At 37.3% G+C, this 13,973-nt stretch overlaps 1 protein-coding gene across 4 annotated transcripts in view; it reads right to left on the bottom strand.

The window, feature by feature from the left end:
* The window catches only part of LOC117408842 (leucine-rich repeat-containing protein 7-like), a 239,246-nt gene that overhangs the window by 119,226 nt on the left and 106,047 nt on the right, over window positions 1-13,973 (bottom strand). The window contains exon 3 of one of the 4 annotated variants that reach the window (XM_059031848.1): window positions 10,671-10,763. The exons of the other annotated variants lie outside the window; for them this stretch is intronic. Coding sequence (XP_058887831.1) covers window positions 10,671-10,695 — 25 coding nt within the window. The 5' untranslated portion in view covers window positions 10,696-10,763. The remainder of the gene's footprint in view (window positions 1-10,670; window positions 10,764-13,973) is intronic. 4 annotated transcript variants of the gene reach the window in all.

The raw sequence follows: 13,973 nt of genomic DNA, 5'->3' as shown, positions 1-13,973 counted from the left end.
TTTCTATTGGAGACTCCGCCATCAGGATGGAGGCTTGTTAGCAGGATTTCAAGCTGTATTACAGTTAAAATACGGAGAATTTAAAACAGAATTGTGGGCAAATGTATAAAAATGCCTATGCACAAAAACCTCAGAAGAATGTGCCCTTGACCACACACACAAAAAAAACGCTCAAGCATTTTGGAACACTAATTTCATACAGTATATCAAAAACGAAAGCCCCGAAAATAAATGATTTATATAAAACTCGAAAATAGCTCAAAATAAGCACCGAAAAATACAATTAATAACACCCGAAAAACAGAAGCCCTAAATATATCCTAGCATGTTGGGCAGCTTGGCTCTCAAACTGCAAGGAAAATGACGTTGTAGTGTGTGAGAAACCCGGAAGGCTCCATCACAAAGCCAGTCTTTCATTTGAAAACATATGTGAACACCTTGTTCCATCAAACAGAGTTCCATTCTCAGGCTGCGAATATGATGCTTTTTAAATGTTTTTGCTGCGACTATGTGAAGATCCAATGCTTTCCAATAGGCCATTTTATCCAATGGGGTGATCGGCTGGTTTCACATCACATTAACTATTTATTTTTGTTTCTTGGCACACCCCTTGTGTTTTCAGTTTGTGTAACCAGATGTACTGCCCCTAATGAGTCCCTACTTGTAAGAGCAGGTTGTTCCTTTACAGAATCCTATTAGAAAATGACATTGCAGTGTAGTCGAGAGTTCACATCTAAATATGTACATAATTAGGGCTTGAACTTTTCGTTTTTTATTTTCCAAATCTCTCGCTCCCTTCAAATGTTAATTACTAGTTGTTAAGCTGTCTCTGCATCCTAATAAAGATAAAACTACTAATTGAAGACTGGCTTTAAGATCAGGACAACTCTGTTAAATGAGTGAAAATAACAAAAGCACAAAGGTAAACTAGGCAACTGCAAGAATAAAATGCAATTAAGATCAGCGATGAGCAATTAACGTTTGAAATAAAAATTAAGAGCAACACAAATCGGGCTCAGTCAAGATATGAAGGTAAAAACAAGTGACATTGTTTTGTAATTAACAGCTTTTTCTGAGTTTAATTAGGAAACAGAATCAGCTCAAAATAAGTTTAAAGGGACGTCATGTGATCAAAAATAAAAACTTCCAGCCCTATACATAATACAATCAGTACTCCAAACCGGGACCATCCACAGTCCGTATTCAGGAGAAGGGCATTAGACTATACAACACGAGTCTACTTGACATCTGTTTTTTAGCAAGAGCTATGTAATTAACCCGACTGTGTCACCTGCTAAAACAAATCTGCAAGGGAAAACTGTTATTTTGTATATAACCTTCAGAGAATAACTGACCTTGGAACCTCACATGTAAATGCAGACAGTTATTCCTGAATATTTTAAACATCTATTAAATTAAATAATAAAATGCAAGTCAAAGTGTAAAGCAGTAATTTCCTACTTTCCACCTAAGTAAAAAAATAATTACCCTTTTGGTACAGTACAACAAAAGACCATTCATGTACAGCACTACTAATTCCTTTACATTTGCTACAAGACATATTTCTTAGATTATTTAAAAATTATTCCTAATAGATTCTGTACTGCAATAACAAAAATTCTTAAGGGCATAACTAGGTTATTATTTATTAAACACATACTGTATATTTCCAATTAAAAAACTGTTATACCTCCAAAAGCCTGTAGATTTATTTGATGTGACATATGTCCATGAAATACGTAGATAGTGGTTAAATTGGGACTATTTATCCCATGTGGTGATGCTACTGTTTTGTTTTTTTACAAATTAATTTCCTTTTTCTTTTTGTATCTATAATGTTATACATGAATGAGATTATTTTTAAATGGAAGCACAATTATAACGTATATATACAGTATATAGCTTCATCCATAAGCTTCACCCGCTCAATCAAAATTCAAACAGTACTCTTGGACCATTCCAGAGGAGAGATTTTGCTATAAATTCCACCCCAAATTCCCTGTAGGAATCTATGCACAGTCCCAACTGACTTTGGTGACAACCTATTGACAGTGTTAGCAGGTGTTTTGCATTTGATGTAATCTAATCTAACCTTTGTAGAGTTCAGCAAAATTACTGGAAACAGAGTGACTTAATATTTGGAGTTTTGTATTCTTCCTCTGGAAGAAAAGTAGTACATAAATATAGGGCAGCAGTGTGGAGTAGTGGTTAGGGCTCTGGACTCTTGACCGGAGGGTTGTGGGTTCAATCCCCCGTGGGGGACACTGCTGTTGTACCCTTGAGCAAGGTACTTTACCTAGATTGCTCCAGTAAAAACCCAACTGTATAAATGGGTAATTGTATGTAAAAATAATGTGATATCTGTATAATGTGAAATAATGTATAATGTGATATCTTGTAACAATTGTAAGTCGCCCTGGATAAGGGCGTCTGCTAAGAAATAAATAATAATAATAATAATAAATAAGCAATTCTCCCCTTTGTGTTCTCCTTGCAGTACGTAGCATTAGAATTGTAAATAGTTCTGAGTACAGCTAGTCTTGCCCTGAATGTTAATGTACAAGCGCACAATTTCAATCACATACCCATTCATAAGAATCCTTCAAGAGTGTGGGAAATCCCTCCTGGACATTCACTATTGCTGAACCATTTTCAACTGCTATTCCCTCATGTTCCCTTGCTTTGAAAGTGTAAACCTGGGAGATCACCCTGGGATCCAGATACTGCAAGTTATATTATTATTATTTATTTCTTAGCAGATGCCCTTATCCAGGGCGACTTACAATTGTTATACTGCAAAGAGATCAACAGCCACTAGGCTTCTATATTTGACCTGTACTCAGTCATGTTCGAACCCAGGAACATAAATAAATAAACACCACTTTAAGAAGCTTCATTTTGCATTGCAAAACCAAATAACTGCATCCAAATAACACATCCTTTCCATAAAGAATTTAGAATCTTTTGGGATGGTCACTGCAGGCAAGACTTGATCTGGCTTGGGTCTTACCTGGGGCAATCAGCTGTGACTAGGGGTCTACCTAAATCTCGATTTCACGGAAATCAGGAAATTGAGGGGTCACCACGAAATTAGCCTCTTTTAGGGGCCAATGCATACTGGACAAGTACGGTGAGAAAAAAAAAGAAAGCTTGTTTAAATGAACTACTGCATAACGCAAGCTACAAACTATGTTTCCTTCTTCTGTAGATACGCTTTTTTTATTCTTTCGCTTTCCTGTGTGCATTGCACTTAGGCCAAAAAAAACCCCACGTCCTTAGACAAACAACATTTACAAAAAAAATACTCCAAAGCAGTTAATGTTCTTGTTTACTGTTCAAATGACAACGATATTTTAATTAGCCTATCAGGGCATCTGTAGTGGCTATTCTGTATTCTGTACTGTACAGTAGGGGGTGGGACAAAGTCAGTGCTGCATTGTTTTGATTTAGGTTGCTAAAATCTAGTTTTCAGCATTGGAGGTAAAATACCAGAAATGGCCGACAAAGCAAAAAAAGCTGTACATGAAGATGGAGGTAACTGTGTTGCACATCTTGTAATGTGTCTTTGGAGAAAATACAAATCTACTACAGAGGCTCTGTACAGAACGTAAAATAAACAGCTTTCAGAAAACAAACTGGAAAGTCAGTACAGACAAAAAGTATTCCTGTTGGTTGTAGCCAAGTTAAATCAGTACTACAGGTTCGATCTAGCACAGCCACTTTGCTTCAAACAACCTGCTGCTTACTTTTTAAACACAGTTAGAATTTTACACCCGAATAGGCACGTTTTCTTTGTTTTGACTCTGTACTAATAAAATGAATTACTGAATGGGACAAATAACATGACAACGAACATGCTGCACAGTAGCAGTGCCAGTGGGGGGGCAGAGGGAGCGGCCGCCCCCCCAGGCCCTATACAAGCTTAAACAATAATAAAGTATAAATGGTTGCAGCCACTAGGCTTCTATATTTGACCTGTACTCAGTCATGTTCGAACCCAGGAACATAAATAAATAAACACCACTTTAAGAAGCTTCATTTTGCATTGCAAAACCAAATAACTGCCTCCAGACCCAATCACTCCTCTCCCTCATCTTTCGCTTTTCAAAATCATCCTCACTTGAAATAAACTGTGTTATTGTTTACATTACGTATTACGTGCACACACACTGTCTGGAACTGTGGAACACTTTTGTCGCACTTCCTCTACGTATGTCAGAGGACCGCGTGACTACTGCCATTAAAAATGAACCAGGTTAAAAAGTGTAAATCTGGTGCTGAAAAAACGCGCGAGAGAAAGAAGCAAAAAAGTTAATTTTACAGCCTCCTCACGTACTCCACTCACAAACTTTTTTGTGAAAAAGTCAAAGATACCAGCTGACGATGAATGGCTCGATGTCAGCAATAACTTTTCTAAACAAGGCCAAGGCTTCAACGAGTGGATCTGCAACAGTGGTATCTGAACGGGCCTCATCCTCAACCTCCTCAGATATACACCTGCTCCTGTAAGTGATTCAGAGAACTTTGATATTGAGTGTGAGGACAGGTTGCACATGCACGATAGTAAATCAGATGAGGAGGACGTGGTACAGACGTGCTCAAATTTGTTGGTACCCCTCCACAAAAAACGAAGAATGCACAATTTTCTCTGAAATAACTTGAAACTGACAAAAGTAATTGGCATCCGCCATTGTTTATTCCATATTTAATAGAAATCAGACTTTGCTTTTGATTTTTTATTCAACATAATATTGTAAATAAGAAAACAAATGAAAATGGCATGGACAGAAATGATGGGACCGCTAACCTAATATTTTGTTGCACAACCTTTAGAGGCAATCACTGCAATCAAACGTTTTCTGTCGCTCTCAATGAGACTTCTGCACCTGTTAACAGGTAGTTTGGCCCACTTTTCCTGAGCAAACTGCTCCAGCTGTCTCAGGTTTGATGGGTGCCTTCTCCAGACTGCAAGTTTCAGCTCTTTCCATAGATGTTCGACAGGATTCAGATCAGGACTCATAAAGAAGGCCACTTCGGAATAGTCCAATGTTTTGTTCTTATCCATTCTTGGGTGCTTTTAGCTGTGTGTTTTGGGTCATTATCCTGTTGGAGGACCCATGACCTGCGACTGAGACAGAACTTTCTCGCTCCAGAATGCCTTGATAGTCTTGAGATTTCATTGTGCCCTGCACAGATTCAAGGCACCCTGTGCCAGGCGCAGCAAAGCAGCCCCAAAACATAACCGAGCCTCCTCCATGTTTCACTGTAGGTATGGTGTTCTTTTCTTTGAAAGCTTCATTTTTTCGTCTGTGAACGTAGAGCTGATGTGACTTGCCAAAAAGCTCCAGTTTTGACTCATCTGTCCAAAGGACATTCTCCCAGAAGGATTGTGGCTTGTCAATATGCATTTTAGCAAATTCCAGTCTGGCTTTTTTCTGTTTTTCTTTCAAAACTGGAGTCCTCCTGGGTCGTCTTCCATGGAGCCCACTTTCGCTCAAAAAGTGACGGATGGTGCGATCAGAAACTGACGTACCTTCACCTTGGAGTTCAGCTTGTATCTCTTTGGCAGTTATCCTTGGTTCTTTTTCTACCATTCGCACTATCCTTCTGTTCACTCTGGGGTCGATTTTCCTCTTGCGGCCGCGCCCAGGGAGGTTGGCTACAGTTCCATGGACCTTAAACTTCTTAATAATATTTGCAACTGTTGTCACAGGAACATCAAGCTGCTTGGAGATGGTCTTGTAGCCTTTACCTTTACCATGCTCGTCTATTATTTTCTTTCTGATCTCCTCAGACAACTCTCTCCTTTGCTTTCTCTGGTCCATGTTCAGTGTGGTGCACACAATGGTACCAAACAGCACAGTGACTACTTTTCTCCATTTAAATAGGCTGAATGACTGATTACAAGATTGGAGACATGTGTGATACTAATTAAAGAAACTAATTAGTTTGAAATATCGCTATAATCCAATTATTTATTATCTTTTCTAAGGGGTACCAACAAATGTGTCCAGGCCATTTTAGAATATCTTTGTAGAATAAGCAATAATTCATCTCTTTTCACAGCTGCTTTGCTTTATTCTATGACATACCAAAGGCATGCAAGTATACATGATAAAATAGCTTTTAATTTCATCACTTTTCAGGAGGAATGAAGCATTATTTCTGAGCTGTAAGGGTACCAACAAATTTGAGCAGGTCTGTATTTGAACTTAATACACAGGAACCGTATCCAACAGATCCTTACCTTTTTAAAGATCAGCCTCCGACGCCTCCCACGTGCTATAAATCGAATGTGGCCCACCACAGCCTGGCCTTAAAGACAGTTATTCAGACTTTCCTTATGACAATGATCATCAACGATTTAATGTTTCTTGGTACAAGCGTCAGGCGAATGGCATTTGCACCGTAGACAGGCATTGGCTCGTTTACTCGCCAAAGTCAGGCCGCCTATATTGCTTCTGTTGCTGGCTTTTTGCCAACAGAAAAGGTGTATATTATTCTGATAATTGGGCAGATCCTAATCGTGGATTTTCAAAATTTCGAAAGGGTACAGAAAAGACAGAAAAGCATGAACAAGCTTTAATCCTTAATCTTAAAGCACATCGGTATTCAACTATACAAGTTCAGTTATTCTGGATTTGCCCCCTAGAGTAAGATTTGCCACCCCCCCCCCCAGTCACGAAAAGCTAGCTCCGCCACTGGTGCTGCATATATAAGCCTTTATTAAAGTATGCCAGATGCCATTGAGTTTTGGGACTGTTTCTAATCGATTTCCACATCTGTATAACATGGCAAAGCTTTGCCTTACACTTCCAGCCAATTCAGTGGATGCAGACGTGCAGTCTCAATGTATGGGCAAGTCCACACCAGACAGAGAATGTCAGCAGTAACTGCTGGGGGATGTTGCATGCTTGCCTTTAACAAATAACAGCACTTTGTTTTAGTGAGGAAGCACCACTATTTCTAGGCTTTTATAGTGCTCTGAAATACTGTCTACTTAGTTTAGTTAATGTTTAAACAGGTCAGCGAAATGTCGGCGAAATCCTAATTATGTTCCATAACTTACCCGTGGAAAATACGTAAATTTACCGCAATTTAAGTAGACGCTTAACTATGATGCAAGCAGCTAGTGTATGGCAGTCAGTAGTTATGGATGCTGTTGCCAATGAGAGACCAGCATTTCGTCATGTGTTTGTATAGTATGGTCTGACACACTGACCAATCAGGCGTTGGGGAATCACCCACAGGAACACGGATTTCCATGTATTGCACAGCTACGGTGTATTCTTTGATTGTATCAGGATTTCTCCAATTCAGCGGGATGTAAAATTATCTTATTTGACACTCGGGGATTCCCTGAACGTAAAGTGAAAGAACACAGCTTCAAGCATAAATCCAGAATTACATTAACAAAAACCACTTAAAGGGGGATTTTGGCAATTGTTTTTATTGCGCCCCTCTGACTGGCCTTTCTAAAATACAGTTAAACCAGCTCAATCTCTAAAGCATTGTCTACAAGACAAATCAATACAATTAAGAGTAGAATATCTAACATAATGAAAGGGGGCCTGAACTAATCACAAGGCAGCAGTTCAGGGATCACACAGAATTAGAAAATTGATTTCAAAGCCTTGGTTAGCACAAAGGCTAAATCAAGGGCCCCATGTATGCATTTTAAATGATCAGTTTAGGTTTTTTTTACCTTAGAAACCAAATGCTGCACTACATTAAATGGTGTTTTTATCATACAAAACACCACTAAAGTTGAAACCCTTACATACAGCTATGACCATGAGTTTTGCATCACCTAGAATTTTAGGATTGAGACATTAAAATTATAATAAAAACAAAATATATATATGAACATCATTTAGATATTTTATTTAACATCATGTAATCAAAGAAACTACAAAATGATGTTGCAAAAGTCTACCGGAAGCTTAATAGTAATAAAGTATTTCATGTTAGATTACAAAATATCACATTTTTAAATTTTTGTCATTTTTTCATTAAAGTATGTGGAAAACTACAAAGCGGTATGTAATTCAATATGTTAACTTAAATTATTCAGGAGGTTTCTTTATTATGCAAAATGAGTTAATTCTATAGGGTGATGCTAAACGTTGGGCTATAGCTGTATGTTTAAAATAAAATTTAAAAAATAATTAAAAACTATATATAGAACTAATCATTTAAGGATATTCATAAGAAATACATGAAAATAAACTGGTTTATGTTACTATGGCCATCGAAAACTAAAATATGTGATCTCAAACTTCCTCACACCCACCTGTTCTTTTGATCTTCTTTTTCAAATGATCAGATCATTTGGGCTACAGTAATGTTTCAATTTCAACACCTACACTTCTTGGGAGAATGTTTCTTGTCTATGTCTTTGAGAAGTGAAAAGTCATTGGTTTAACTCTTTAGAAAGCTTGAGAAGAAAAACAAGGATTTTGCACAGGTTTCATGGCAATAACTGCACATATAACCCTGGATTTGTTCACATAATCAGATTATTACTGCTAGATTGTGATATTTCTAATCAAAATAGTTACAATGCAATCTCTTTACGCACATAGTAAACACCAGTGATAACATATTTTCTTGCAACATTACACGCAGTATTGCAGATTACCAGGGGGCAGTTCTGAACATAGTTTGTAAAAGTAACAGTAATTATAGATAGCTTTATTTAGTTTTGGTTTCTACTTCATAAACAAATTCTAAGAGAGGTGTATTTTATTCATGAAATATAGCTAGGGCTGAGTCATTGTAGTTTGTTTTGATATAGCACTGTCAAATGAATACAGCATTAAAAAACAACTGGATGGTTTTTAACTGTAAATCAATATAATCCATGCATAAAGAGAAATGTAATTAGCAGCCACATATATAATGTGTATAATTGTGCGAAAGAACAACCAGAGCTGAGATGCGTGGGGTGTATTGAGGGAAGGGCAACATCTATCCGTGAGCTAATGAAATATTCGTATTAACCCATTATTATGCAGTCTTATTCTTAACAAGCAGGACATTTATAGATTAGGCAAAATCAATCACTCCTTCCTCTGTTCAAAGGCACTTCAGTCTCCTACTACTATCTACACTGTTAAATTGGCATATAATTTGTTAAGTAAATGTTAAATGAATTGCCAGGAAGGAAACCTGCTTTAAATCAGAAAGGTGTGCAACCCAGCCATCTTGTTTAACCTGCTAATCAGGTATCACTGAAGCGCACTGACTAGCATCATTTTGATCTCTATTTCTCTGGGGGTAAAGGCATTACCTACATAGAAGACACCAAATGCAATACAAATTTAAATTTAAAAAACAGAAGCATCCACAACTGATTCAACCATCTTTAAGACAATATTGAGGAAAAAAAAGGTTTTAGGCAATATATTTTTTGGTTCTATTTTGCAATATTATGCCTGAAATTCTGGTTAATAAGACCACACATGCCACCTGTAAATAATAACACAAATGCCTTCGCCGATTTAAAAAAGCTGTACAAACCAACCAGCAAAATCAACAGATCAAAGTGATGTCCTGATTATTTTGATTCATGAGGAGGAAGAGAATATGCTGCAAAAATGAAAAAAAACTTGGAGCGATATATACAAGTTAAAATACGGATGCGAGAAACTGGAAAAAGTGGAGAAATTCATCTAATACTTTACATCTTATAATAACAAATAAAGTACGCCCTACTGTAATGTACTTGTGATCATCAATGGAACTACAGCCTTGTTATGTACAGTTGGGTGTACGTTATTCATTAAACTATTTTTTCTTGCTTTTGTTTTTCAAAACTAAAGTTACTGAATTACAAATTACTGAACTAAATTCAAGGAAAAAGAGATGCAGAGATGATTAACTGATTCTTTAGAGGGCCATCTCAGTGCAGGCTTGAGGGACAAACTACCAAGTAGGTCATACAGTGCGGTGTATCTGGTATTACTGGCAGTGAAATTATATCCAATCCAGTGCTAGCAGTCATACCATTTAAGTGCCAGCAGTATCACTGGAGAACAATTAAATCATGACAGATAAGGACAATAGGGTGCCAGATGTTTCGATTATACATATGCCACAGCAGCTGTGGTGCTTCTAAATGCCTTAGGGAAAGGTATATTTTATGGGACAGCAAACCATTTGCATTATTGTAAATCTTACTTTGTAATAGTCACACCATTTATGTAAAAAATAAGAGTTATTAATCAAAATCCTACATTCCGGATAACTCCAGAAGGCATGCATCACATACTGTACCACTTTCTCTTATCATTATACCAGAACACATCCTGATTAATTGGTACTATACATCTGGTAGGTGTCACTTTGTGCTAAACTTACCATAAAACTGACAGCTCTTGAATAAAAAACAACAGATCTCATGAAATATACATCTGAAAGTTACCCAGTCAGAAATGGTTAACAACCTCTTTGATGAGCATCGCATCAGACACACTGGTGCTGTAACTTTAATCAGGACAAGGTTCTGTTTCCAAAGATATTTTCATGGCTACTGTACAGTACATAATACACTATTCAAACTGTCTACAGAGCATAAATTCAGCATTGGCTTTGTAATGTAATCATTATTAAACTATACAGAAAACAAGAAATCTATCTAATAAAGTAAATGCTGTTAGTGTACTTACACGGAAGGGTTGAGTAATTGTCCATTAGTGTTCGCTCGTGTGAAATAATCAGAAGCAATTGTAATTCCAAACCAAACCGTTGATCGCTGGAGTCTATTGAGTGGTAAAAAAAAAAAAAAAAATCAGGGAACACTAAGCCATGATGTAGCCAACCTTCCAAGAGTGCTAAATAGAAGAATCTCCAGCCAGATCACAAAGCAGGGCATAAACAAGCATTGTGAATACCCAAAGCAATTATGATCATTTAATAAAAAAAATTTAAAAGTCCTGAGAAAGATTTTTAAAGTCAGTTTCCAGATCTATTTATGTATTCATTTATTTTTTAGAATCTTAAGAGCACTGTGATTCGTAGTCCATAGCTCTCGGTGTCTTGTGTCCAAAGAGAAACCTGTCTTCCAGCAGAAAAAAAATAAATAAAAAGCCATAGAAATGGAGTGAATGTTGGAATTGGTAGCCTCTGTAGTAAAGCGGTTCTGTGTACAGGTTTCACACAGAACAACTCAGCTAGATTGTGTACTTAACAATAAACCACAGTTCACTGTACAATACAATGGACAGGTGCATATATCTTAGTCCCAGCAATGCTGAAATCCCTGTAGGATGCTTGAAGCTTCCCACAGACTGTACTAGCAGTTTTTCCTTTGCATTGGAATGGCAAAATAAGATAAAAGCAAGAGAGAGAGAGAGAGAGAGGGAGAGAGAGAGAGAGAGTGTAGGGAAGGGGGGTGTTAGGGAGGAGGGTGATGAAAATCGCTCCCAGCAAGCTGATGAAATGCCAGTGCTAGCACAGCCTCCAGCTCCCCCTCCCCACAGCCCCAGTCTCCACATCGCAACGCCACTCTTCTAAAATGCTTTCACATGCTGTGGTTCACTTAATGATTCATTATGTAAGGGATGCCAAGGGTCTTCTTCTCCAAGTGCAAGGAGATACAGTGCAGTTTTCATCACATCTCTCCTCTCAAAGACAATGAATACAGCACTCGGGTATTTCCACAGCCCCTTTGTACATTACAGATGTTATCGGGACCCAAAAAATTTAAAACATGCGCTAGTTGAATCCTGCGGAGTACCACAAAAAAGTAGCTGAGTGCATATTGAAATGCTTTTTTTTTTTTTTTTTTTTAAGGATGTTCAGAAGCTGCATCAAACTTAAACAGGGTTTTAAATTATGTTTCCGTGACAACATATCTGAAAAATTCCATTTCAGAAAAATGGCCAAATGAAAAACAAGTGAAAAAAAAAAAAGATCATAAGATAATTGTAGTAGTAAACTGTGGTACTGAACGATAACGAATAATAATAAAAAAAGCTGCACCTGCTTTTTAACAGTGCAAACCATTTGCCATGCGTGAGTGAACAGGTTGAGACAGAACCCGAATTTGTATTTATTAATAACAAAGATTTAGAAAACACACTGACAAAAATATAGGCATCTTCAGCACATGTAGCAGCAGAATGGAATAATTGTGAGCAGCAACTGTACTGCAGCACTGTCCTATATAACATTATTTTTATTTTTAAAGGAGTGTTAACTAAGGTAATTACTTGTTATTTACTTGTGTCTTGTTAGCATTATCACTGGCCCCCAATTCTTGAAGAATTACATTTAAGTAAGCGATAATTTGTTTTTAAGCGTAGTGTACAAGGAGGTAAATGCTTTTTTTTGTAAAATAGAAGGATCATAGTGCACATCCGAAGCTGCTGCACCCATTGATACCTCACGCCTTTCCATCAGCCTTATAGAAAAAAGCCAGATACAGTGTTCACACAACGAACAAGTGTTTAATTAACACTACTATTGTAAAATAAACACACAAACAAATAATACAAATAAACACAGTCCTATTAAAATTTGAACAACATTTAAAGTAATAATAATAATACTAATCATATAGAGAGAGCAGTTAGAGAGTGCATTTTAGCCTTAGAGAAAACTCTGAGGCTGTGTACACCTACGAACTGCAACAAATGAGAAGCATGACTGCAAGGGAGGGCTGAATCTATATTTTTGTATCTTAATCCAGTTAGGACCATGTAAGGCAGAAAAGGGATGGGGCCAGCTAATGAAACCCCATCAGGAGTCGTAACACAATTAGTAAAACGACAGTAACACATGCTCCGGTTAAACAAACCCATCAAAAACAGCTCTTATCAGATTAGGAGTCGCAAAGGGATTATTGACGGACATTTATTGACTGAGACTGGCAGATGGCATAGGCTTTAAACTACCCAGCGTGGTCCAAGGGTGAGAATATAAAAACAAGACAAAGACATTTCAGCACCTAAAGCATCGGGCCACATCATTAGGAACTATTAGGGAAAATAATTAGGTATGTCACGTGACTGACTGTGTCGTACACAGCATTGAGAAACTAACTGCTTAAGAGCCAAGGAGACTGAGTGACCAACTAACTGCAGGACATACCAGGCTGCAGCTGTGACTCACCCTGTTTTTCACTGGGCTGTAATGATCAGGCATGACACATTTCATTTTGTAAGTTGACAAATGACCCTAATCACCCTCTTTAATTACACCTGTTTAATAATGTATTTTTACTCCTAAATTGTTTTTATTTTTATATTGCAATTCCTTTAAACATGCATACTGAATTGAAACAAAGGGGCATTATCAAAATCCCAGCCCATTGTGTGATGGGTATGCAACATCCCAGGACAAAACTACTGATTGTCTACCTGTGGCATAAAATGCATGCATGACATAAAGACAAAAGGCGATATACAGTAGAATCCCATCGTTACACAACGGGAATGGAGGGTGTTCACAAGACTGAAATGTGTGTGACTCTGAAACTTGCATTATTTGTAAGAATTTTTGCATGTGTATAAAATGTATACATCTTTTTACCTTCTGTAGTAATAAGAAAATAAAACAATAAGCCAGAAGAGCTGTATTTAACTTTCACAGCGTCTGTATCTTTTACCTGTTTCTTGTTTCAAGTGACGTGCTTAGATGACAGGTCTGTGTGCTGTAACTTTAACTTTACTACAGTTCTGCTGTAAAACAAAAAAAAATATTTTAAACAAAAACAGCAATAAAAAGGGAAAAGTTAAGTACATGGCAAATCCTACCAATGTGCACTCAGAACTAAATATGCTCATAGCTCACTGATAGCCAGCGGGTGGGTTTTTGTGGTATTTTGGGGGAACCCTTTGACATCAAAATCTGTAACTGTGCATGTTTCTTTCTCTCACCATTATGAACCTGTATACACAATTTCAGATCAATCGAACATGGTGTTCAGAAGTTCTAAGAAGGATAGGTAAATATGAACAAAGTAGATC

This window comes from Acipenser ruthenus, chromosome 10 (assembly GCF_902713425.1).
Source record: "Acipenser ruthenus chromosome 10, fAciRut3.2 maternal haplotype, whole genome shotgun sequence".
Taxonomy (NCBI): Eukaryota; Metazoa; Chordata; class Actinopteri; order Acipenseriformes; family Acipenseridae; genus Acipenser; species Acipenser ruthenus.
This window is presented reverse-complemented; position numbering and strand designations above follow the sequence as displayed.